We start from the raw sequence: 27,703 nt of genomic DNA, 5'->3' as shown, positions 1-27,703 counted from the left end.
TGCACAACAGCTCCAGTTACACTGCGCATGTGTAATACCCCAGACCCCAAGACCCTTCTCTTAGCCTCTTTCATTAGGCATTGTCCTAACCTTAATCATCTCGCGAGACTTTCACAGCCTGGGGGTTACATTCTAGACAGGACAGCGTGTTAAAGCGCCGTGCACATTCATGATCTAGAAGGTAACCCGCAAAATGAAAAAAAAATAAAAATAAACTCTCGCGAGACTCGCTGACGGATTGGAGTCCACAGTTTACGCCTACACCTGCAGGCAACTCATGTATGTACTGGTATGTCATGAGACAACTAGTCACACTCACATTCACACTTCACCACATTCACCACTTTAAGTAAAAAAAAAACACATTTATTTTCTTAAAGATGTTTATTTTCCATCCAAATGTTAACTGAAAACTCACAGTCATGTACAGTGTCAATTAAAAAATACCAGCAACTGTAAACGTTTCATAAATTATCCAGCTCCTGAATAATTTAAATGGACAACAGATAAACAGCTCATCAGGATGGCTACCACAAGCCTATGTCAACTATAGATGATAGTTGTAATTAATTTAAAGGGAATTTCTCCATGTCTTAATGAATTAGTGTTGTTTTTCAAGTTAAATTCTACGTCAATGCAGAAAGATATTTTATTAGTAGTACTCTCCATGAAGCTTGTTTGTGAGTGTGAGTATTTAAAATATTGAAAATGATCATGTGCTGTTTTTCCTCTCTAATGAACCGACTGCTTCAGAAGAACTGCTCAGCTGCCCACACAGAACTCCAGTTGTATTTGGCTTCTTCCAACTGTGAATATGTACAGTTTTATGTATATTAAAGCATGTAACCCATCATCAATATGCAATGCAAATCTCCTGGATTGCCGCACCAAACACACTTGCTTTTCCCCCCTTCTATAGTAAAAACTATCAATAGGAATACACGGAAATACAAAAGGATAACTTTGGCTCAGGTCAACTCAAAAACCTCTCACAAAAAAAGATCCAAATTATCCAAGTTAAAGAAATTATCTTGTTTCTTGATAGAGTATAAATACAAACATGTTCTGATGAATTACATTCTATTTTCATACTAAAAGAAATGCTTAGCAATAGCATTATTATTCAGGATCATTTGGTTTCTATTCGTCAATCCAAATAAGCTACAATAAATTGGATCATGAATTGGATTTAGAACAAAATATTGTGTTATATCATGGCGGCTATCTGTAAGTGGGACAAGATGCACTTAAACGCTTCATTCCAAGTAATACCCTAAGTAGGGGTGTGGTTTGGAATATTACTGTATGTGCCAGTGAGTGTACCCTTGTTGACATACAGTACCAAACATGTCCAGGATCTGAGATGGGCTTTGTGCTGCATTTGTAAAACCCAACTCTGGTCCACGATGATAAGGAAGACACAGGAATATGCAACTCTCCCAACATTTATCAGGCCTGCATCTTGGCCTTGCAGTGGCTGAGGAGCTGCTCTGAAAACAGACGTTTTACAGCTCTACCCGCTAGCTGGATTTCTTCAGCCCTGGCAGTGTGAGCTCAAACCTTAAGAGGAAAGAGAAATGAAATATTCATATAACTGAAGCATTTGTTTCCTCACATACATTTCTATCATGGAAAAGGAAAAAACTGGGCCACATACCATTCTGTGATGCCTTTGGCTATATCCACCTGTGAAAGATCTACCATCACCTGTGGACAGGAGCAGAACTTGAAAATTCAGTCAGTTATCCAGACTGAGTTGGAAACTGTAAAACTGTGTGACGATCATAGTGGCCAAGATATTGGTTTTGCAATATACTATGTCTATGAAATACAAACATTTACAACATTGAACTGTTATGAGCTAAAGTTGGAAATTTAGAGGCTGCATAGAGCAGTGATTCTCAAAGTGGGGTCCAAGGACCCCCGGGGGTCCGTGGCACTCTGTCAGAGGGTCCCCAAAATAATGTGCTGGAAATTATAAAACTGTGCTGCATCATTGAAAAGTGCATTTCTAGAGACGGGGACCATTCCTGCCAATAAAGCAATCATATTGTGTCATTACTCCCCCCCACGTTAGCTTTGGGCCAATAGAAACTCTGATGTGATTGTGACACATCACGTCAATCTGTCGTTAATCAGTCATTTCACTCAGGGAGCAACAAACCGTTCCTGCTGCTGCTTAGCTTATTAGCTGGCAAGCATGGAGAAATATTTGAGTCAGTCCACATCGTCAAGTGACGCTAAGTCACTTTAAGTAATATGACGACAGTTACATCGAGTTTGGTTTTATTTAGAACAGTGACGGGAGACCTCAATGCGTCACGTGTCTTCAGGTGCCGAATAACGAAGCCATGAATCCAGCCAAGCTAAAGCAACATCCGATTACAAAGCACCCGGAATATCGGGGCAAAACAAAGTGGTGTTAACATGATTCACATTGAAATGTGTTTCTGTTAGTCACTATCAAACAGGTCTGAAGTATTTGGCTGGAAAGTTTTAGAATACCAATAGTTCCCAAGGCATCTAAGAGTACAAATGGCATGATGCTTAATCGGTGTTAGGATTATGAGGGGGTCCTTGGCAAATTTTCTCCCCCTGGTCCCTGGCCCCAAAAGGTTTGAGAACCCCTGGCAGAGAGTATTTCAATTGCCCGTACCCCGTCTATCACAAGTAGCATTACCCACCATGCCAATGTCCTTGCTCTCCCGCGAGTGTAACATTTTGCCATTTTTCACTGCCACGTCCAACTTCCTGGTTTGTGCTTCGTTGAGTGACACATCAAATTCAAACCTGTGATGAAAGAGAGGTTTGGCAGAAAGAAAACACGTTTCAGACACGGTCTCAACGAAATGAAAGGAGAGCTTTTTTTTGTAGGGCTGTCAAAGTTAACGTGATAATAACACGTTAACGCAGAGTCGTTTTAACGCCACTAATTTCTTTAACGCATTAACGCAACTTGCAATTTTTAAGTTGTAGCGGGCTCAGTGGGTAGTGGGTTTTAAAGCTAGAGTGAAGATACTGGCACCATGTGAAACTAGAACCTAATGAATCCATCGGTACCAACCATGTCATACTAGGTTGTCATGAAGGAGGTTAAATATCGCTCCAATCTTGCGCTAAATTTAGGCATGGATAAACTGGCATGGCCATTTTCAAAGGGGTCTCTTGACCTCTGACCTCCAGATCAGTGAATGTAAATGGGTTCTATGGGTACCCACGAGTCTCCCCTTTACAGACATGCCCACTTTATGATAATCACATGCAATTTGGGGGCAAGTCATAGTCAAGTCAGCACACTGACAGCTGTTGTTGCCTGTTGGGCTGCAGTTTGCCATGTTATGATTTGAGCATATTTTTTATGCTGAATGAGGGTTTCTGGACAATATCTGTCATTGTTTTGTGTTGTTAATTGAGTTCCAGTAATAAATATACACATAAATTTGCATAAAGCAGCATATTTGTCCACTCCCATGTTGATAAGAGGATTAAATACTTGACAAATCTCCCTTTAAGGTACATTTTGAACAGATACAAAATGTGTGATTCATTTGCAGATAATCTCGATTAAATATTTTAATCTATTGACAGTCCTACTTTTTTGATGTAGGATGGATCCAGTGAGCTTACTTGTGATCGAAGACGGGATAGACTGTCCTCTTCTTGACATGTGTCCTCTTGCGGTGTATCCAGGATTGGTCAGGGAGTAAATACAGGCGGACGTAAGAGTCCGTGCCATTCTCACTGACGCGGAATAAGTTCCTGCAGGTAACAGGTGCACACAATGGGTTAACACAGCTGGTTCGCCATGTTCATTTGAAGAGAAAATCATTTGTATGTTCAATTATGGCAATTAACTCGTTTGGTGTGTCAGATTCAGTCACAGCATTTAAACCCAGGAAATACTGACTATTATAAGTATTCACAACACAAAACTGTGTGGTTGATGTTGCACCAAGGGCTGAAGAAAAAAGTTGATTATCCCTTCATACCAGGCATATATTGTATACGCACAAGCCAAGTACTGTATATGTACAGTATTTTAACAAATGACACAGAAACTGAAATGTGAATTTCTGTGTTGGGAGATCTAAAATGTGTTCAGAGCTCAGCTGAGCAAATGGGTACATTCAGGTCATTGTTAGTTCAGCTGGGTAACACTAGCGAGGCTGGATTTTTCTGCTGTACCTGCAGGAGTTAACTATGACAATGAGTTTGTTCCTCAGGGTGGCGTAGCGCACAGTCAGCTGGATCAGCCCAAATGAACCCTGATGTCTCCTGATGGCCCTGTAGTGAAAGAAAACAGATGGAAATGTCACTTTTATTACTTAAAGCTGCAGTCGGTAACTTTGAGCAAATATGATAAAAAAGTTAATTTTATAAAACGGTCACTATCTGCTGACAGTAGTGCATGAGACAGATAATCTGTGTTCCTCTGCCTCCTTAGTTTTGGCTCGACTATCTCAACATGGCTTCCGGGTCACAAACTTTCTCATTTTACAGCTAAACAGTAAACTACAAGATTATTCTGAGAACATTTGAGGAGAGAAATAGGCATTACAGTAACAGAATATCGATTCATATTCGATCAAAAAGGCTGTTGCTAACAAGTGGCTAAATGAGACGACTAAACGTCATCACGCTGACTCGTCCGCCTTTATAGTCTCATTGTGTATACTTGCATTCACGCGATCCTGGTGTAGTTTGTTTATAGCCTAACGTTAGCTTTTTACCACTGGCGATTGCATTTACACTTCAAAAATCATAAAAGTGATGTTCATTATTGAAGTTTATCTTGCTGGGTATAAGAAAATATTGTAAAAATCGAATATCACGATATTATGTTTTGTGATACTGTATCGATTGTCAAAAATACTTGATTTTTAATTAATAGTTTACATGCAAAGATTAACTCAGGAAAATATTTTATTTAATTTGCAAAGAGATGCGTCCTCTCAGTGTACGTGTCCTCACAGTATACGTGTCCTCTCAGTGTACGTGTCCTCTCAGTGTACGTGTCCTCTCAGTGTACGTGTCCTCTCAGAGTATTGCTCTGATGCTGGATGTTACAGCGACTGATAAATACAAATGCAGATCCCACTGTTCTGGCTGCATAAAAAGTAAACTTTTTTTACTCAGATTATATGCATATGGTGGTGTGTTCTTTATACTATTACAGTTTTCCGAAAATTAGATTTAAAAAAATTAAAATATAGTATAGTATAGTAATAGTATGTATATATAGTATAGTAATACAATATAGTATAGTATAGAAATACAGTATGGCAATATATTCAATTGTAACCGCTGTATCGTGATACGTACCATATCGCCAGATTCTTGCCAATACACAGCCCTAGTAAATATCATAAACCTGTGTTTGTCGCAGAGTTTATTTTCTGCAATAATCCAAAACCTGATGGAAAATCCCATTGGCTTTTTGTCGAGGGAACCCAGAGCGATGCTAACTTCCTGGTTGGCCTACAAAAATACGTCATCCCTGGTGCACTCTATTAGGAGCACTAGGAGAACATAGAGGAACATGATTATTTTTATATAGCGTCAAATCATAACAGAAGTTATCTCGAGACTATAGAGCAGGTCTAGACTGTACTCTATAGTTTAGAGACCCAACAAGAGATCCCCCATGAGCATTGCATTGTTATGCGCCATGGTCAGGAACAACTCCCTGTTTAGCAGGTAGAAACCTCGAGCAGAACCGGGCTCTGGGTGGGCGTCGACCGGTTGAGAGAGAGAGAGAGAGAGAAAGACAGAGAGAGAGACAGAGAGAGAGGGGGAGAGATGTACAGCAACCACAATAATAGCACAGCAGCTGTAAGAACTAATACAAGTAGGACTAATAACAAAAATCAATAGACGTGGATGTAGAAGAGTGATAATACAACTATCGAAATTAATAGCTGTAATAATAATAGAAATATAACTAATACTACTACTAATAATAAAAAGGCTGATAATAATGACCGACTGCAGCTTTAACTCTTGCTAAATAAAATCTATATAGTTTTATTTCATGATGTGTAGAAAGGTTAGAGGTCAGCGCACGAAACATCTGAAAACGACATGCAGACAAAGAACAAAGCTGTAGACTCACTCTGGATACGAGGCCCCGCTTGAAAGGTCCAAACGGGACGAAGCGATGGAGTTCTCTGACAGCAGGCTGGTGGAGTCATACCGACGCATGTTTAACGTGGAATAAGCTGACCGACTGGTTTCACGAGAGCCATCCTCGGTATCTTCCGCCGAGGTCGGAGGTGAGGCGAGGGTGGTGGGGATGGGGATGGTGTCGGGGGAAAGTGCTGGAGAGGAGGATGTAGCGACGGACGGAGTGGATAGAGGGGCGCTACCTCCTTGGTTAGTCTGCGGCCTTTGTTGTTTGTCTTGTGGAGGAGGTTTGAGGATAATCTTGGGTGGAGGCTTTTCCATAGTAAGAACCTATTGTGGGATTGAGGACATGGCTAATGTCAGTATAAAAACATCCATGTATTAGAGCTCATTTCCACGTTCTGCATGATCGAGGTGCTGGTTGAAGCAGCTGAATGTGTTGGTATATGAGACTGTATCTTTGTACTGAATGTGTGATGTGCTTGATCGGTCAATGTGTAATGTGAGTTTCTACGTACTAAATGTGTGTGTGTGTGTGTGTGTGTGTGCTTGCCGACGTTGTGTACACACCCTGAGAGTGGCTTTCAGCTTGATCTGGCTGTTTGCTCCGGAGCGCTCCAGCAGGAAGCGCTGGTCTAGGGTCATGTCGGAGGTGTTGAGGAGGCGACTCAGGGGCAAGCTGAGAACACCGAGCTGATCCTTCTTCTCATGCTGTTTGACCTGGACCACGAGAACACAAAGAAAACTATTAACTAAGGCAGCAGTGAATGGGAACGATTTTGGATCTCCTGAGGACATTTCACTGACTCAAAGAGGTCTAGTACATTTACAACATTTCCTCTTTTTGGCTGGACTGCAGAGGGCCAATCCTACAAATACAAAAGTCTGCCACTGAGCGAGTGACTGACTGAGTGATGAAGCTACACAGTTGGAGTATTGGAGTTTCCTCATTGTCCGTTGCTCTTTCGAAAGGAAAAAGCAGGAACAGTCCTTTGTTTATGTTTTCAGGGGGGTTGTCAGCGGTTCCACTCACCGGAGTGATCGCTGCGCTTCCCAGCATTGGACGCTTGATGGGCTGCAACTAGACATAAGGTGCTCGGCACCTGATTGGATGAACCTCTTTCCCTCGTGGCTAAGAGTATCAATATACTTCTTTGCTCGTGGGCTGCTGCTCCCAGCTTTCAAACCAGAACTAACGTGGCGACTCATTTGTAAACTTTCTTCTCTTGTATCATGAAAATAGTTCACCGAAATGTGTTTCTGACAACATTTTATGTTGTATGAATTGTGCCGCCACACTACCAGAATGCATTGCATGGCTGCTTACTTAGACAATGATAGAACCTAAACAAGACTCGGTCAAAACCGAGTCTTGTTTAGGTTGATGAAATGACAAGGTAGCGGACTCCTGTCAGTGCAATACATATATTATTATTACACATACAGGTTCATAGGGATAAATACAAATGTCTCGGGGGTCTGATCACTGTCCAGCCACATACTTATTGTGCAGTTTGCCAATTTGCAATCAAAACAGAAAAATGTGTGAAAAACCTTCTGCATGGTGTGTGCTCCATTAAATATCAGACCTGAAGAGAGAGCTGCTGTGTTCTGACGTCATGCACAAAGAAGGTGAAGCCCTCCTGCCACACCGGGTCTTTAGATGCGTACACAACCTGCGGAAAGAGAAGACAGTGACGAGTCATGACTACTGGTTTCATTGCAAATGTCAATCTGAAATTAAACTTTTCAGTTCGACAGTTACAAGTCGGCCTTCTTGTACCGTGCTAAAATACATCGAAACAAACACAAACATGAATTAGGAGATATCGTATTCATTTAATGCCTGTAGGAGAAAATGGTGTATTAATGTGATCAAGTGAGAGCTGTACCTTGCTTTTCTGAACCTCATCATCGACGGAAAATACCACATAGGAGTTTGGGCAGGCAGTCTTCCTCTTCGTGAGCTGAAGAAGTAAATCGGTGAGACAGTGCATTATTTTTGAGGAAAAAAACGTTTTCATACACTGTGTCGATAACACTGACACAGAAACCCTCAGGAACAATGAGAAATATTAGTTAGCAACTGTGCTGATGGGCAGAGTGACCATTAACAACAATGCTACTTGAAACTTGATATCTCAACTGTTTTCAGAGTTTGTTTCCCATATGACACAATTTAAAAGGGGACGTATCATGCTCATTTTTCCGGTTCATACTTGTTTTTCTGGGTTTCTACATGAACATGTTTACATGCTTTAATGTTCAAAAAACACTTTATTTTTCTCATAATGTCTGTCTGAATATACCTGTATTCACCCTCTGTCTGAAACGCTTCGTTTTAGCGCCTGTCTCTTTAAGACCCCCTCCTGAAAAAGCCCAGTCTGCTCTCTGATTGGTCAGCGTTTGCGGTCTTCCGCATCTGCACTGCAGCTGGGGACTAACTGGGTGTATAAACTACGCAGAGTTTAGCGGCTCTTCTACCGATGACTGTATCGTTGTGACATCACAACCTTACAGAAGTCCTGACGGCTCGTTTAAAGGCACAGTTTCTGAATGCAGGCTGTGTGCATTTCTCTGTGGATTGAGTGTTTTGATACTTTCACAGTATTTATATAGCACCTAGACCTACTTGATCATAAAAAAAGACATGGAAATCTCACTTTCTGCAATATGAGACCTTTAAAAATCTGCTTTTGCTGGTTACAATAAGCCAAGCCACCAGCAACAAGCTAACATTGGGAGTTTGTCTACAAGCAGCCTGTTGCCTCAAGGGTTGGGTAGGTTATACATTCCATTCCCTAACACATTACAGACATACCACAACATCTGGGAAACATAAAACAGATGTTAACGCTGGCAAAAAACAACAACAGAGAGATACACTTTTATTATCACTGGAGAAGAATGTGAATGCTACTGATGGCAAAGAGTCTAAAAGCAAAGAGAAAAAACTCTGGTGCTTTTTTCACAACAGCCGCTAGATGACACATCGGTAGCGCTTTCAACATTTTGGACTGAAAACGGCAATGAGTCCATAGTCATTGATGTATAAAGAGACTTCTGTGAAATAGGGGATATTTTTTTCCCAGTACGAACACTTAAATAGGCCTCATTTAAATCATTATGTCCTAAAAGCAGTAAAATGAACTAATAGCTGTATCCAGAGTTATTTTCCTCGGCATAATGAACGGTCATCAGACCCACGGGACCGCACCGCCGTGCACGCTTATATGACATATCCGGTTCTGCCAGCTTCCTGCTAGCTGTATGCAGCTGTAATAATGGATATATTGGCTGTAATTCATCACTTTTATTATCTTATAATACACCCATGGGCTGTATGCTGTCAGCCTGTACCGTGGTGGATGTATAACATCTCTGTTCCCAAACAACCGGCTATCAGCCAATAGCTAGTAGCGCTAGTAGCATGACATCAACAGAATCTAATGTAGCTGTAGGCTATTTATTAACACACAGGGCAAAAGACCAGGACACAACCTCTTTTACATCCATGGTCTGTCACCCTTAAGACGAGCCTGTTTTTGCAGTTTTCCTCAACTATGTTTGCTGTGACACAACGTAGCGCAGGACAATGAAATCTTAACTTGAGAATTCAGTGTTGCCTCTCTCACTTCACTTCACTCTATTTCTATACAATGACCAGCAGAGGGCATCAGAGGCGATGGCTGCTACTGACAGTTCAAGTTAAGAGAGCTTGAATTGAAATAGATCTGTTGAACAAGTCTGGGTCAAAACGTGTCCTTAAATAACTCTTAACTATTTGTCATAATAATGTTATAACTACTTTAATTAGTAGAAGGATGGGGATTATGGTATGGGCACAAATTTGAGTGGGTCAAATGTTTGTCAAAGAATCTGTAAACTAATCTGTGAACACGACGGCATTTATTGATTTGGCCTATCTAGAAATGTTAAAATCCTAAAAAAAATATCAGCCTATATTTGCCCTACAAAGATGGAAAATGAGTCGAGAAGTACATAGACGTCCTCACCATTGTTCACTTATTCATCAACACTTCTCTACACAATTCTTTATGCTGAGAAGCTCACCCTGAACAAGCCTTGGGTTTAAGGAAGAAATCTAGCAACATGGACACCAGCTGGTAACAACACACCCACATAACAAAATGACAGGCATGCACCAGACGAACAGGAAATACCAGCTACGCACAGGGATAGGTACACCTGGAGCACTACACCAGAAAACACCTGACCTCACTGAGGCTTTTGTCTGACATCAAGATACAAAAAGACAATCAAATTGTAAGGCAGCAAAGTGAAAAAGAAGCTGTTAGGTGTCCCGTGAGCTATTTGACAACCCCTAAAATATAAGGCCTTACACCTTCCCATGCAGTCTATTAATAAATAACTGAGAAAAAAAAAAACTGAAGGCAGTGTGTGCTGGAGAAATACAAGTGCCTCTCTTTCACACCCTATGGGGAACATCCAGCGATAAAACCTTTGTATGAACAGGTTCTGTTGGAAGAGGGGTGGGGCCTCTGAATACCAAACAGCACTGGATTAAAGAGGACCTATTATGCTCATTTTCAGGTGCAAACTTGTATTTTGGGTTTCTACTTGAACATGTTTACGCACTGTAATGTTCAAAAACACGCTTTATTTTTCTAATACCGGCTGTGCTGCAGCACCTCTTTTCACCCTCTGTCTGAAACGCTCTGTTTGAGCTCCTGCACTCTGAAAAGCCCAGCCTGCTCTGATTGCTCAGCTGGCCCACTCTCAGCTGAACCAAACCGAACTCTTCAGCTAACTAGCTTTGTTTGAGGGTGTGCCAAACTCAAGCCCCCAGGAAGAGCGCTGGATTTTGAAGCAAATTTTCAACTTCTGTGTCCGTCACATGATGCATTGGGCCCAAAAATACTTTTTCCCATAGACTTCTATTGGGAAAGAGATGTCTGTAATTCAGCAGATACATTTTTTTTTAGGTAAATCACCTTCCCAGTATGAACACTTAAAAGTTGTAAAATGCATTAATAGCTGAATCCAGAGTTATTTCTCTTCCTCTGTTCATGTGAATGAGACCCAGACCGAAGCTGGAGCGAGGGCTGAGAGGTGGAGTTAAAGGAAACGCTACTGCGCCTGCTCTATGGGCCCAATGGATGCGGAAGGTCGCTAGAAAATCCGGGTACTTTATCACTCGGCAGTCGAGCCATTTTCGTTTCATGCGCCACTGAGCAACTCTCATAGGAATGAACGGGAGCCCGCCTCTGACGCTGTATCCAGTTCTCTTTATACATCCATGGCCAAACTAGCTGCTCAGCAGCTGTTATGTAAATATGTTACTTGGTGACATCACCAAGTTAGGGAAGAAAAGGTGGGACTTCAAGTGAGGCGTTTCAGGCAGTTCAGGAGCAGTGTTTCTGTGGGGGAGGGTAACTCTTTGGGCTTTGTAACATTTAAGACCTTTCACGTGCACAATAAAAAAACTGTATAACACACTAAAGAAAAGGGAGCATAATAGGTCAAGTCAAGGTCAAGTACAGCGTAGACTAATATTTTAGGAACAGTATGGGTTTCCTGGCAATGATTAGACTTGTCGGCACCCTTTAAAAACTGATTCAATTTATTTGTAAGACCAACTGACATTCAGTATATGGACTATATGACTAATGCAATTATGACCAGCAGTGGACTGGTGAAAAAATGATATATGCATTCATATTGATTATGCATATTCCTTTGTTCCTATGACAGAGGGATAATAAACAATGTACTAATGTCTGTCGATTCTATTCTCAACAATGATGAATGTTTTTAACATTAAGTTTTAGTTTTTATATATATACTGTAAATGTCGGATGTTTGTCTTTATTGGACAGGTATGATGTGTATGTTTTGTCTTTGGCATAGTGTTGACTAGTTGTAACAGCATTTAACCTCCTTCAAGGGCAAAAACTACCTATTGTACTTTAGTGGTGTATATTCACAAAAGAAATTCAAAAATCAATCAAACTACAACAAGCTATCGGAGACACAATGAAAATGGGGCCTTAGGGGCCTCTGGGTCTGGGGTCCCTAAGCTCCAGCCCAGCTCCTTCTACTGGAGAGGGAGGTAGGCTTACCCGAGCTTCCTTTGAGTGCTTCCCGTGTTTCTGATGCTCGGTGATCTCACTGTTGTCTTTCTGGAGACACACACAAGAACACGCATCAGCACACTTTGTCTGTCCATGTTGCATCATCTGCTCTCAACAACAGCAACAACAGGCCACTTACCGGTAGGTTTGAGGCATTGTCCAGATACACCGCAAGCATAGCACAAGCAAAGCCGTCTGCAGACTGGAAGAGAGCGATACAAGATTTACACAACCTGCTGGCCCAATAACTCCAGTTACAGCCTGAGGATACTGAATATAAATGTTAATGATGAAAGAAATGTAAGTAACAAAAGAGGCTACCTCCCTCAGCAGGCTGGGGTCACTCTTAAGGGAAAACCACTGGAGCCTGAGATGAACTTCTCCATTCTGGACCCCTTCCAGAGGAAACCACTATAGCAGCGAGGGAGATTCATTCATCAACATGACATTCATATAAAGACTGCACTTAAAGAGAAAAACTGGTGGAAATGGTTTTAATATGCATTATCATTTAAACGTTTCTTTTAGGGCTGTCAAAGTTAACGAGATAATAACGCCTTAACGCAAATTTGTTTTAACGCCACTAATTTCTTAAACGCATTAACGCAACTTGCGATTTTTACATGGTAGCGGCTCAGTTTTAAAGCTAGAGTGAAGATACTGGTATCATATGAAACTAGAAAACCTGAGGGAATCATCGGTATCAACCATGTCATACTAGTAAGTATTAACGAAGGAGGCTAAATAAGGCTCCAAACTTGCGCTAAATTTTGGCGACAAAAAAATGTCATGTCCCTTGACCTCTGACCTCCAGATGTGTGAATGTAAATGGGTTCTATGGGTACCAACGAGTCTCCCCGTTATGGACATGCCCACTTTATGATAATCACATGCAGTTTGGGGCAAGTCATAGTCAAGTCAGCACACTGACAGCTGTTGTTGCCTGTTGGGCTGCAGTTTGCCATGTTATGATTTGAGCATATTCTTCATGCTAAATGCAGTACCTGTGAGGGTTTCTAGACAATATCTGTCATTGTTTTGTGTTGTTAATTGGTTTTGAATATACATACATGTATCTATATAAACTGGAAAAACAAAGTTTGGAAACTTGTGTTTGGTGGATTATTTCTCTGTTGTTACAATGCTAATCGTCATTGTATTTTACATCGTTGGAAAGCCTGTTTATTTACCTTCGCAATGATGTCCCACTTGTAAGGATCATGCATTTGTGGGATGAGCAGCACAGCTGATTATGTGGGTAGCGCCCAAGAAAAATTTGCCAAAATGCTCTAAACAGTGTATTCTCATAAAGCTACCAGGAAGCCTGCAATGACTGCCCTTCACCGTCAGGCCCGTTTGCGCTGGTGTCGACAACACAGACAATGGAACCTGAACATGTGGGGGAATGTCATGTTCAGTGATGAGTCCAGGTCTGTCTGCAAAAGTTGGACGCCACGGTCAAAGTATGGAGACGACGCGGAGAACGCTATGCTGATTGTAGCACCGATGGAGTAACAGCTTTTGGTGGGGGCTGTGTCATGGTGTGGGGCGGCATCTTCCTCGCTGGCAAAACAAGGTTGTCAACATTGAAGGCCATCTCAATGCAGGGAGATATCGGGATGAGATTCTGCAGCCAGTGGCGATCTCATATCACCACAATCTGGGACCTAACTTCATCCTCCAAGATGACAACGCTCGCCCCCACAGAGCCAGGGTTATCACAGACTACCTCCACAATGTGGGAGTAGAGAGAATGGAACGGCCTGCCAAGAGTCCACACCTCAACCCAATTCAACATGTGGGATCAGGTTGGGCGTGCTGTACGTGTTAGAGTGACCAACACAACCTCGTTGGCTGACCTGCAACGAATCCTGGTTGAGGAATGGAACGCCATCCCACAGCAACGTGTGACCAGGTTGGTGACCAGCATGAGGAGGAGGTGCCAGGCTGTTGTGGCTGCGTATGGATCTTCCAACGCTACTGAGGCTCCTGACATATTGTATTAAATGAATAAAGTGTAAAATAGCCAATATGTCTTGTTTGTTCCTTGTTACTGATAGAGAGTTCAATCATCCAATCCACCAAACAACTCAAAACAACACCAACAGGAGAATACACTGATTACCATTGACGGAGCATTTTGGCAAATTTTTCTTGGGCGCTACCTACATAATCAGCTGTGCTGCTCATCCCACAAATGCATGATCCTTACAAGTGGGACATCATTGCGAAGGTAAATAAACAGGCTTTCCAACGATGTAAAACACAATGACCATTAGCATTGTAACAACAGAGAAATAATCCACCAAACACAAGTTTCCAAACTTTGTTTTTCCAGTATATATATATATAAAGCAAGCATATTTCCCCACTCATGTTGATAAGAGTATTAAATACTATACTAAGGTTCATTTTAAACAGATAAAAAATTTGCAATTAATTCGTGATTATCATGCGGTTAATCACAATTAAATATTTGAATCGATTGACAGCCCTAGTTTCTTTCCATTCTTAAAAATGCTGCTGCTGCAAATTCTCAAAATACTTCATAAGGAATTTAAAACAGTAGGAAATAATACACCGTAATGTCCTATGGTGCTGGAAATCATTTTGTGAGTACTACCTTTTTTATTATTGCAGAGAAAATAATATACCTATTAGGCCTAAATCACAGTATTCAGTGTATCCATAATATTAAATAAAAGCTCACCTGATCCATCTCTATCTCCCTCTTCACTTCTCCCAAATCAAGGTGATACCTAAGGTGATAACGAAAAATGATGACAGGTGAAAACTTTACAGCCCAAACATTTAAAACTGACATACTTTCAGCACTAATATCATATGTACAGCTTTCCTCTCTAAAAACATGTTTTGTACAAGTTGTATATATTTTCAATCAAGTAACCATATTGAGTGTTGTTTGTTGCCATCGTGGGGTATGTATGGCAAGGTAATAAGTAATGCTTAAAAAACTCGTCCATATTTGAATAACTCTGTATATAGTAAAGTGAATGCAACACGTGTGACTCAAACAGCATTGACCCTGCTTGTTTGTGCTGTTATTAGATAGTTTCTTACTGCCCAAGCACGTCGTCTTTATCTGTGTCCTCATCATATAGCTCCACCTCCAACTCCTGCCCCGGGGCTTCATGGACGACAAACTGCACACAGACAAAAGGAAGACGAATGTTATTAAATGTCTTTCAGACAATGTTTAAATCTGTGCCCCAGTTATATTATTATTAACGCGCCACGATTTTTGGCATCATTTCGGCGCCCGTGTAAATCAACTGGGCTGTTCAAACAGGACGTGACGCGCCACGGAGCTCTGTGGCCGGCTCACGATCTTCAGCGATAGTTTTGGCGTCTGGTCTATTTTCTCCACGTGCCGCGAGCAAATCTGGCCAGAAAACACACTGATAAACTACTATAAACTATATATAAATAATATATTATATGTGATGTAAATTATCTGATTTTGATAGGACGATAAAATAAGCATCCAACGAACGCTTTTTATTTCCCTCCCCTCTCTCCCTTCTGTTCTCTCAGAGTTTTGATTCCTCTGATTCCCTCCCAGTCCCTCCCCCACAATCAAGATTTAAAATCCATCCGCTATATTTATTAGAAACAGCCGAGTGTTACTGCTGTTTGTGATCGTGGGTTTCAAATGACGTATTCCACATATTTGTCAGTTGTGTCTAAACAGAGAGCAAGAGAGAGGAGCTGACATGACACCGTATATGAACCGCTGTTACCCTCCCCCCCACAGAAACACTGCTCCTGAACTGCCTGAACCTCCTTGCTTGAAGTCCCGCCTTTTCTTCCGTAACGTGGTGATGTCACCAAGTCACACATTTGCATAATACCTGCTTCGCGGCTAGTTTTGCACGCCCTCAAACAAAGCTAGTTAGAGCGGAGCTGGAGCGGAGTCTGAAGAGCTTGGTTTGGTTGACCAATCCCAACAGGATGGGCAGACTGGGCTTCTCAGGAGGGGGGGGGGGGCTCAAACAGAGCGTTTCAGACAGAGGGTGAAAAGAGGTGCTGCAGCACAGCCGGTATGAGGAAAATAAAGTGTATTTTGAACATTAAAGCAAGTATGCACTTGAAAATGATAATAATAGGTCCTCTTTATATTGACGGCTACAACATTTAGAAGAAGGCTTTAGCAGATCACACAGTAGACATGGGATATTAAATGATACACCCGAAAAGGTAGTTAGTACTGCAAAAAAAAAAAAAATAATTGGTTGAAATTGCTGGAGAGAACTCCAGCTTTCAATCAAAGAGTTACTCACATTGATCTGAGTAGCTCTTCAATGTTTGCCAGTTTTGCATACCAGGATACATGCAGAATTACAGATTATCTAGATGCTTTAAAATAATTTTAACGGCCCCAAAAAGTTGAATAAAAGAGTAATCATATTATTGAAACCAAAGCATGAAAATTAGCAAAGATTATACGAATGAGACTGAAGTTTTCAAATGATTCCTGTTACTCTACCTCATAAACTTCATTCCATGTGGGGTGCAAATTCTCTTTGACGGTCTTGCTTTTGAAATGTCGGTTGCCCACTCTGAGTGTTGCATACGGGTCTGATTTGCCTTTCACCAAACCCATCATGTATGTGTCCTTCGCCACCAGGTCTCTGGCCTCCAGCAAGTGGACCCTCGCCACACCCTGAGGAGCAGACGAGGAGACATTCAAGCAAGCAATATTGTCCCACATAAAGACACACAAAATCTTCATCCAAATATATAAAAACAATTGAAAAAGAGAAACCTACAATTATTTTGATAGGGGACTTTTATCTTAAAATGTGCAATGGTACAGTATTTAAAAACACAAGTGACTGCAGGTGATGAAATGAACACTAATCCGTGAAATGGAAAGTATATCTTACATACTCTAGGTAGTGGGAACCTCATCTGGTCCACTTTGACCTGGTCTACAAGGGGCACACACATGCGGTTGGGCAACACCATGAGCGAGGCAATGATGTCCATGATGGTCTCCTCAGAGAGCGAGCTGGAAGGTGACAGATGAGAAGAGAGAGCTTTACAACCAGACGACTAAACAGCTAAATGTTGGGCTGACTATTAAAGAGGACCTATTAGGCTTTTGTGTTTTTTTCCCCTTTCCTTTAGTGTGTTATATAAACTCAGAAAAAAAAGTTTGGAAATCTGCGTTTGGTGGATTATTTCTCTTATGTGGGTAGCGCCCAAGTAATATTTGCCAAAATGCTCCGTCAATGGTAAACAGTGTATTCTCCTGTTGGTATTGACTCTTGTTTTGAGTTGTTTGGTGGATTGGATGATTGAACTCTCTATCAGTAACAAGGAACAAACAAGACATATTGGCTAATTTACACTTTATTCATTTAATCCACCGTCAGGAGCCTCAGTAGCGGTGGAAGATCCATACACAGCCACAACAGCCTGGCACCTCCTCCTCATGCTGGTCACCAACCTGGTCACACGTTGCTGTGGGATGGCGTTCCATTCCTCAACCAGGATTCGTTGCAGGTCAGCCAGCGTCAGCCAGGCTGTTGTGGCTGCGTATGGATCTTCCACCGCTACTGAGGCTCCTGACGGTGTATTAAATTAATGAAATGTAAAATTGCCAATATGTCTTGTTTGTTCCTTGTTACTGATAGAGAGTTCAATCATCCAATCCACCAAACAACCCAAAACAAGAGTCAATACCAACAGGAGAATACACTGTTTACCATTATTTATCAGCTGTGCTGCTCATCCCACAAATTTATGATCCTTACACATTGGACATCATTGTGAAGGTAAATAAACAGGCTTTCCAACGATGTAAAATACAATGCTAATTAACATTGTAACAACAGAGAAATAATCCAAAAAAACAAATTTCCAAACTTTTTTTTTCTGAGTTTAGTTTTATTGTGCATGTTAAAGGTCTGCAAAGTTACAAAGCCCAAAGTCTGCACGCCAAAAGGAGTTACACTCCCACACAGAAACACTGCTCCTGAACTGCCTGAAACGCCTTGCTTAAAGTCACGCCTTTTTCTTCTGTAACGTGGTGATGTCACCAAGTAACACATTTGCATAATACCTGCCTAGCGGCTAGTTTGGTACCTGCTCAAACAAAGCTAGTTAGAGCGGAGTCCAAAGAGTTCAGTTCACTTGACCAATCACAACAGAGTGGGCCAGCCGACCAATCAGAGCAGACTGAGCTTTCCCCAAGAGCTGGGGGGGTGTTCTGTGGAAACTAACCTGAAGGCAGGGGTGTCCAAGAGGTTGGTCGCGCCAGTCCAGTTGATTTGTAGGGTCTGGAAAAAAAAATGATTTAAGAGTTTTAAACTAATAACATATCTTATGTGAGGACAGTGAGGTCATGAAAATGTCACTTACAGGGCGGCGCATGAAAAAATAGGTGACTCCTCCCACCAGTGGTATTTGACCAATGAGAGGCTCCAAAATGACCCTCATCATCCCCTGGAGCTGGAAGATTCAGGACAGATGTTACAAGACTGATAAACCCATGATGGTGATGATTATATTGATGATGATGGTGATGATTATGATGATGATAAGGGTGATGCAGAGAATACAGAAAAATGAGAAGCCCACTTTAAGTCCTTTGACGCCAGCTGTTATTGCCGAATTCACGTCAGCGTCGATGTCCACGTCGCCCTCATAACTGCAAAGTGAGCAGTGTGGGTGAGACGTAAAAGAATGACTCAGGGACAACAACATGCACGCCCACTATAGGTTCTTGTTCAGAGGTTACAGTGGGCTTAGAACAGAGGGACCAAAAACATATTCAACACCAAATGACGAGACAGAAGCAGCTCCGACGTGAGAGATGTGTCCGACTAACCTTATAGTCATGTCCAGAACCACCTCCCTCTGATCCACTTCATGTGTGTATACTTTCATTCCAGTGATCCTGAGAGGCTGGAATTAGGGAAACATATTAAAGGAACCGTCCTTATTGAGACGCTGCACTCTCGGTTTATCAGATACATGTGTGATGGCACCATTTCTACCCACAGTAAATCACAGGGGCGTGCTTTGCTTGATAAGACAGTAAAAGATTTGGTTACCATTTGACTGAACAGAGTCATAATCAGGAGGATTTAAAGCGGCAGTAGGCAGAATGTTTTTGGTATCATCGGGCAAAAATTCATAACCTTTCAGCATATTGTAATTCAAGTGTCCTGAGAGAAAACTAGACTTCTGCTCCTCCTCATGGCTCTGTTTTAAGGCTTTAGAAAATCTAGCCCGTGACGGGAAACTTCGACCAATCACAGGTCATTTCAGAGAGAGAGAGCGTTCCTATTGGCTGTTCATTCAACAGAGAAAGCTGTCAATCACTCGCAATCTCCGATCAAACGGTCAAACTAGGCCAATGAGAAAAATTTTAAAGTTTGCTCCGGCTGGTGGGCGGTGCTTGGTATTTCCTCAACTGATCTCAACATGGCTGCCGGGTCACAAACTTTCTCATTTTACAGCTAAACAGTACACTACAAGATGATTCTGAACACATTTGAGGAGAGAAATAGGCATAACAGTAACAGAATATTGATTCATATTTGATCAGCGCTGCCTAGTTTGACCGTTTGATCAGAGTTTGTGAGTGATTGACAGCTGCTCAGAGACGGCAAGGCTCCAGCTCGGCTCTGATTGGTTGTTTTCCTCCGGCCTGTGAAATCTTGCAGATGCCGTTAGGAGCACCAGAGGACACAGAGGAACATGATTTTATCCAGATTACCTGTCTCATGCACTACTGTCAGGATATAGTGACCGTTTTATAAAAATAACTTTTTAATCATATGACTGGCTTTAATAATGGATCGCGTGTCAAAGGAGTGATGGAGGACTCACTATGTGTCCAAAGTGGATCTTGGAAAAAGTGAACGTTTTGAGCGATGGGCTGGAGAGCCTGATGGCCGGCTGGATGTTTTCTTTAAGGAGCTTCTCCATGAACATCCCAAAGAAAGGCCAGGCCTGCTGCAAAATCTGATCATACAGAACAAAACAGAGCATGTGAAAACGCCTCCATTCCACACCACCAATCAGAAAGCTTTGTATTCATACTGTACCTTGTTAAGCCAGTCGACTTTCTCAACATCAGGAAAGTGGACCTTTGAAGAAAAACAATATATGACAGTGAAATTAGAAGTGGCTTTGGAAGTATTTGTCCAAGCCAAACAAACATAGTGGCATGCATGATGGCGGTGATGGAAGACATAACCGCATCAGTAATTAATAATTATCCATCATGCAAATTCTAAAATGGCTTAAATTAGTCAACATTAATTAATCTCAAATTAAAAAGACTATAAGACTGGTGGATTCAAGGATTCAACTCAGGAACATTCTCCACATTTTCCCCATTCTAAGCATTCCTTAGTAAAAAAAAAAAAAAAAAGGACATGGCGAAGCACAGTAGTATTTGTTATTTAGGGCTTACCAATGTTTCTCTGCAGCAGCAAAACTGTGGACTGTAACAGAGGTTTGGAATCATGTTCTAATACAGAGCATCTATCCAAATAAACTTAAGTAGCATCAGTGAGTTCTGATGCTAAAGATGGAAAGCTTAGCCAAAACTCTAAGTACATTCAAGGCCTATAGACCAGGGATTCTCAAAGTGGGGTCCGGGGACCTCTGGAGGTCCGTGGCCCTCTGTCAGGGGGTCTGCGAAATAATTTGCTACAAATTATAAAATTGAGGTGTATCATTAAAAAGTGCATATCTACAGATGGGGTCCATTTGCGCCAATGAAACAAAGCATATCGTGTCATTACTCCCACCCACGTTAGAAACTCTGATATGATTGTGACACGCAGCAATAAGTTCATTATCTTTAAGTTGAAGTAAGTTTAAAGATCTGGATTCATTAAGACTATGCCAGTCTTGCTACTGTTCATTTTCTGAAAGTTTATAAGATCAATTACTTGAAATGTAGGATATTAATGTTGTCAAGTTGAGTCCGAATGCAATCTGAATAAAATCACCCTCTTTTTAAAAGATATATAAGTGGTATTAACATTCAATAACATTGAATATTTCTCCACTGTGGGATTAATAAAGGATTATCTCATTTTATCTTAACATGATTCAAATGTAAATGTGTTTCTGTTTATCACTATGAAACAGGTCTGAAGTATTTAGGTTGAAAAGTTTTAGAAAACAAATAGCTCCAATAGCTCTAAGAGTACAACTGGTAGTGAGCATGTGATTAATCTGAGTTATGATTAAGAGGGAGTCCTTCGAAAAATGTCTCCCCTGTAAGAAGTCCCCGGTCCCAAAAGGTTTGAGAATCCCTGCTATAAACAGGGTCAAATAAGATCCACTGATAGAATATATATAACAACATTGGGTGGAAATCAGAAATCTGCACATTTTCAAATGTAATTCTGCCTGTATTAAAAACCTGTGTGTTTAAAACCACAGTACTATAAAGTATAATGTCTTAATCATCTCTCTGTCTCTCTCACACACATAAAGAAAGTGAAGCGAGACACTAACTAAAAAGGTAGGGCTGTCAATAATAACGCAAATTCGTTTTAACACCACTAATTTCTTAAAAGCATTAATGCAATCGATCTTCCGGAGGTTGTACCGGGCTCAGTTTTAAAGCTAGATGGTACAAACCATGTCATACTAGCTCGTCGCGAATGAGGTTAAAGAACACTTGTGCTAAATTTTGTTGAAGAAAATCTGTCATGGTCATTTTCAAAGGGGTCCCTTGACCTCTGACCTCCAGATATGTGAATGTAAATGGGTTCTATGTGTACCCACGAGTCTCCCCTTTACAGACATGCCCACTTTATGATAATCACATGCAGTTTGGGGCAAGTCATAGTCAAGTCAGCACACTGACACACTGACAGCTGTTGTTGCCTGTTGGGCTGCAGTTTGCCATGTTATGATTGGAGCATATTGTTTTATGCTAAATGCAGTACCTGTGAGGGTTTCTGGACAATATTTATTAGGGATGGACCAATACTGGATCAGCTATCGGGCCGATACTGACTCAAATAGCTGGATCGGGTATCGTAACAATGGAGCCGATCTATTCAATCAATTCTATATGTATAGACTATACATATATATATATATTATATATTATATACTGGGATTTTAATTCCTGTTTAGGTTTTGACCAGTTTGTTGCTGCATTAAAAGGCTTAAACTTGAATTGTAATTCCTGTTCATTTGGAAGATTGTTTTACCAAGTTGTTGGTGTACAGTTTATGATTTTAATAATAAATAACAATTCAGTTAATTTACATTTATGTTTTTATTTGTTACATTTTGTTTCACAATGTTAGAAGAGCGATGTTTAAGTCAAGCCTGATGTTGTCTTACAGATAAATGAATGATCCTAGTCATTTCCACACTGTGAGGCATACAGCTTATTAACTACTGGTATTACTGGTACACACTGGTATCGGACCAGTGCTCAGTATGGGCCGATGCCAGGTAAAGTCGGATCGGTGCATCCCTAATATCTGTCATTGTTTTGTGTCGTTAATTGATTTCTAATAATAAATATATACATACATTTGCATAAAGCAGCATATTTGTCGACTCCCATGTATAAGAGTATTAAAGATCTCCCTTTGAGGTACATTGTGAACAGTCGATTGACAGCCCTACTACAAAGTAATGTGATCTATTGTGCATATTACATTCCTCTGACATTAGAAGAACCCCTCTCAACTGTCTCTTCCTCCTCAGGTCCCATGAGTCACTGTTAGAGTGGGTGTGGTGCTGTAACCAAATACTAAGACACGAAACCTCCAACACAACAACAGCACATTTGGCTGCTTAACCCAATTCTGAGTATGTCTATGGGAGGCTCAGCCCAGTCTGGCATGGCATGCAAATATAATGTGTTGTAGTCAAGGTAACAGAGAGCATGATGTGTCCTACTGTAGCCTCTGAGGCTATGGGACTGCTTTTAGGAGGTTTTACACAACTTGGTTACACACTTGACAACTAGTAAGTCCACAACCCCAGCAGACAGAGGTGTGCCATCTAAAGGTTGACCTTAAACAGTAGTAAAGTGTATTTATCAGCAGCCACATACCCATGAAGCCATCTGCAGGGCGCACTGCAGCTCCTTGTTCACCACAACGGTTTCATTGTCCACAAAGTCGAGGGCGGTTCCGATCCGGGCGTCTTTCCACTGTCGGTTCTTCTTCCACCAGGTGGCCATGACCATGCAGAGCAGCACCCAGCTGATGCTGAGGCCCAGGTAGCCCGTCAGGTACACCGGGTAGAAGACGAGCACGGCTCGGCCGAAGTACACCAGCACCTCCATGAGGAGGCGGTTCACCGCGGACGAGTCCAGCTTCTCCGTGCTGCTGCGGAGAGACAGGCTCTCTCCGCCGAGAACACCTCCCTCTCTCGGGTACTGCTGTCCGCTGGAGGACGTCATGTGGTCCGGGACGTCTCGCTAGAGCCCGGTACCTGGAGGAAGTCCTGAAGGACTGTCTGAACAGGTCCGAACCGGGTTTCTGGTGTATATGGGTTCAGTTGTGCAGGACTTTGTACAGGAGAAGCAGACAGGAAGCCGAGCTGCTGCACAGCCCAGAGCCCAGAGGAGTAGTGGTAATATGAGCCGACACTATCCTGAAACTTCCGTGTTTGAAACTTCCAAAAGCCAGGTGAGCACACCTGCACCCATGGGTGGAGAAACGCAGAGAATTCCACCCTAAAAATGAATGCGAGAGGCAGGCTTGTAATATAGCTACTGTAAGGGCCGATTAGTTATGTTGGGGTTTTTTGTTGTTATTTTAGCAGTGACTTTTATTATATATGTATAGTGCGTTTTCTTACCAACTCTACTTTAAAGTAGAAAAATAGTCAAATAAAATAATAGTAAAATAATACTGTATTATTTTGTGGAGGTATGCAGTTTTTATAGGATTTTTTAACCCTTTCTGTTTTGAACTCGATGCTCATTTACAGAGGTACGAACAGATACATAGACAATACAAAAAAGACAAAACAAAAATAATTATACATTTCATAATTCAAGAGTTTAGTTTACACCATATTATATCCATTTAAAGCTGCAGTAGGCAGAACGTTTTTGGCATCATTGAGCAAAAATTCCATAATAACCTTTCAGCATATTGTAATTCAAGTGTTCTGAGAGAAAACTAAACTTCTGCTCCTCCTCATGGCTCTGTTTTCAGGCTTTAGAACATCAAAGGTCATTTCAGAGAGAGAGAGCGTTCCTATTGGCTGTGCTCCGGCTGGTGGGCGGTGCTTGGTATTTCCTCAACTGATGTCAACATGGCTGCCGGGTCACAATTAAACTTTCTCATTTCACAGCTAAACAGTACAATAAGATGATTCTGAAAACCTTTTACGTGAGAAATAGGCATTACAGTAACAGAATATTGATTCTTATTTGATCAGCGCCTCCCTAGTTTGACCGTTTGATCGAAGTTCACGAGTGATTGACAGCTGCTCAGAGACGGCAAGGCTCCAGCTCGGCTCTGATTGGTTGTTTTCCTCCGGTCTGTGGAATCCTGCAGATGCCGTTAGGAGCACCAGAGGACACGTTTTTTTTTTTTTCAAATTACATGCTCATGCACTACTGTCAGGATATAGTGACCGTTTTATAAAAATTACTTTTTTAAATCATATTTGCTCCATTTCTACCCACTGCAGCTTTAATAATGTAAAAGTCTAAATGGCTTTTTTTGTTTTTAACTTTGTGTAAGATGGTGCTATATTGTTTGAATCCATTAATAAAGTGCAGGAAAGTTGGCTTGGTTCCTGACCATTTTTCTTATGAATATGGAATTTTCCCAAAATAATAATTAATTGTATGATATACAGCATGTTATTTTCAAACTTATCTTGACTAAAATATAGCATTACATCACACATATTTATTTCAACATTAATCTTAAGTTTCTTTTGTAGAAAGTTGGCTACATCCATTCAGAACATTCTTGTATAGTGAAAGAATAGATGGGAAATACTCCACAGAAATCACACTTATAATCAATATCCAGCTTGAATCTTTCGAACACAAGTTTTACTGAATATATTCTATGTAACATCTTCCTTCAGTTTGTTGTTGATACAGTATTTATCACAAATTTTTCAAGCTTTCTCCCACTGTATATCCTCAAATAAGGAAGTCCAAAAACATCCAGATGAAGGGACAGAAACATAACTGATTGTGTTCCTAATATTTTTGTTAGAGCACTTCTCTTTCAGTATATTAGCACCTCCAATATAAATATTTTTCACACAATCTTCTGAATTAAAAGGTTGATCAACAGTACCAGGGTTTCGTAGTATAAGGATAAGGACACTTTCTGTTATAGCATCGAAAACAACAGCATTTTTACAGGTTTTACAGTCATTTTGAATTTATCAAGAAATTCTTTATAAGTTCTTTATATAATTAATTATAATTCTTTATAAATTTATAATAATAAATAACCATTTTTATTAAGTAACTGGATGTTTTTATTGTTCCATAAAAGAATAAATGTTAATGTTTTTGTTACTGCGCCAGCCTTCCAAAAAACATCGTCATAGAACAGCAGTGGTGTACCATTTCTCCATTTATTCAAGTCTCATGTCGGTGTCAGGTGAAATGTATCTGCACTGATGCTCCATCTGCAGGTATTAACCTGCAGATGGAGCAAGAGAGTTCAGCAGAGGACCTCATTCTAATAAAGCTGTGTGACAACAAGTCTGGGATTTGGCCTCTCTGTAATATTGTGTCATGTAGGTGTAACAACATGCATATGTATGCTTTGTTAATGAACCTCCACATGCAGGGAAATTAGCTCTTCAAGTAGCAGTAGGCAGTATATTTTTGGCATCATTGGGCAAAAATGCCATAATAACCTTTCAGCATATTGTAATTCAAGTGTGCTGAGAGAAAACTAGACTTCTGCTCCTCCTCATGGCTCTGTTTTCAGGCTTTAAGAACTTACTGGAGACTTTGGTCAATCACAGGTCATTTCAGAGAGAGAGTTCCTATTGAACATTCCTATTGGCTGTGCTCTGGCTGGTGGGCTTTGCTTGGTATTTCTTCAACAAATCACAATATGGCTGCTGGGTTACAAACTTTTTTCATTTTACAGCTCCACAGTACACTACAAGATGTTTCTGAAAACATTTGAGGAGAGAAATAGGCATTACAGTAACAGAATATTGATTTATAATTGATCAGCGCTGCCTAGTCTGACCATTTGGTCAGAGTTCGCAAGTGATTGACAGCCGCCTCTCATAGACGCAGGACAGCAGACTCCAGATCAGCTCCGATTTGTTGTTTTCTGTGAAATCCTGCAGATGCCATTAGCAGCAGGCCCCCAAGAAGAGGCTGGAGTGCAAGCCATGAGGACAGCGTGATGTTGGGACCCCGTGACTATATCATGTGACTGAGCGGACGCACGCTACTGCGCATGTTCCATGTGCCCAAGATCCGGGTACTTTTCCAGACGAAGTTTGAGCCATTTAGGCTTCATGCGCCACTGAGCAACTTTCATAGGAATGACCGGTACCCCGCCTCCAACGCTGTATCCAGTTCTCTTAATACATCCATGATTAGGAGCACCGGAGGACACAGAGGCACATGATGTTTTTCAGATTACCTGTCTCATGCACTACTGTCAGGATATAGTGACCGTAAAAATAAAAATAACTTTTTTTAATCATATTTGCTCAAATTCTACGCACTGCAGCTTTAACGTACATTATTAAGACCTAGAAATCTGACGTGAATGCAAGGGCCTGAAAGAGTTTATGATATTGATAGAGGTGATACGCTTGAGGAAATCATTGCAAAGTATAACATTCTAAGGAAACTTTTTTTTTTTTTTTATATAAATAAAGCTCTGAATGGTCAGCTTGACTACTGTTGTTATTGGTAAACTGAATCAAACTCTTCAGTCTCCACTCCAGCTCCGCTTTAACTAGCTTTATTTGAGGGCACTAGCCGCTAGGCAGGTACTACGCAAATGTGTTACTTGGTGACATCACCACACTACAGAAGAAAAGGCGGGACTTCAAGCGAGGTGTTTCAGGCAGTTCGGTAGCAGTGTTTCTGTGGGGGAGAGTAACTCTTTGGCGTGGACTTTGTAACTTTGCAGACCTTTTAGATGCACAATAAAACTATATAACACACTAAAGGAAAGGGAAAAAGCACAAAAGCATAATAGGTCCTCTTTAACATTGGGTGAGGTTGGAAATCTTTTCTAAATGAAGAACTGGGTCAAGCTTCCATCTAAATGTAATGGCACAATGGTTACAATTTGTAATAAGCAGGCTGTAAGGAATATATGTTTGTTAGAGGAAAAGAGTTTGGACTGTAAAACAAGATGTGTAAATTTTTTTTTTTTACTATGCTTGCTGCTCTAATAGACAAAAACTAGGCACAGATAGAGATGGAGTAATTAACTTAACATTAAATATATAGAAAACAATCAACACATAAA

The 27,703-nt window shown here is 41.0% G+C and overlaps 1 protein-coding gene across 1 annotated transcript; it reads right to left on the bottom strand.

Moving 5' to 3' along the window:
• Positions 1-369: 369 nt before the first annotated feature.
• On the bottom strand, positions 370-23,843 carry esyt3 (extended synaptotagmin-like protein 3). The gene is made up of 23 exons (XM_037789087.1): positions 23,317-23,843; positions 20,321-20,362; positions 20,103-20,237; positions 19,096-19,172; positions 18,846-18,915; positions 18,627-18,716; positions 18,489-18,544; positions 17,151-17,271; positions 16,747-16,923; positions 15,321-15,403; positions 14,950-14,998; positions 12,561-12,650; positions 12,379-12,441; positions 12,228-12,287; positions 8,016-8,090; positions 7,713-7,799; positions 6,694-6,843; positions 6,113-6,453; positions 4,186-4,284; positions 3,628-3,759; positions 2,685-2,790; positions 1,658-1,707; positions 370-1,560 (listed from the first exon to the last, which is right to left on the bottom strand). The coding sequence occupies exons 1-23, from the start codon at positions 23,665-23,667 to the stop codon at positions 1,521-1,523; spliced, it is 2,544 nt and encodes an 847-aa protein (XP_037645015.1). The 5' UTR covers positions 23,668-23,843; the 3' UTR covers positions 370-1,520.
• Between the last annotated feature and the right edge of the window lie 3,860 nt (positions 23,844-27,703).

Source organism: Sebastes umbrosus, chromosome 13 (assembly GCF_015220745.1).
Source record: "Sebastes umbrosus isolate fSebUmb1 chromosome 13, fSebUmb1.pri, whole genome shotgun sequence".
NCBI classification, from domain to species: domain Eukaryota; kingdom Metazoa; phylum Chordata; class Actinopteri; order Perciformes; family Sebastidae; genus Sebastes; species Sebastes umbrosus.
Note: the sequence above shows the minus strand (reverse complement) of the source record. Positions and strands in the feature narration are given on the sequence as shown.

What these genes read in the sequence shown, in the direction of transcription:
- esyt3 (XM_037789087.1), bottom strand. Translation starts at nt 23,667, where the DNA reads ATGACGTCCTCCAGCGGACAGCAGTACCCGAGAGAGGGAGGTGTTCTC. An exon ending in ACCCCAGCCTGCTGAGGGAG is followed by an intron (nt 12,442 to 12,560) that starts GTAGCCTCTTTT and finishes GCTCTCTTCCAG; the next exon opens with TCTGCAGACGGCTTTGCTTG. An exon ending in AGAGCAAGGACATTGGCATG is followed by an intron (nt 1,708 to 2,684) that starts GTGGGTAATGCT and finishes TCCTGTCCACAG; the next exon opens with GTGATGGTAGATCTTTCACA.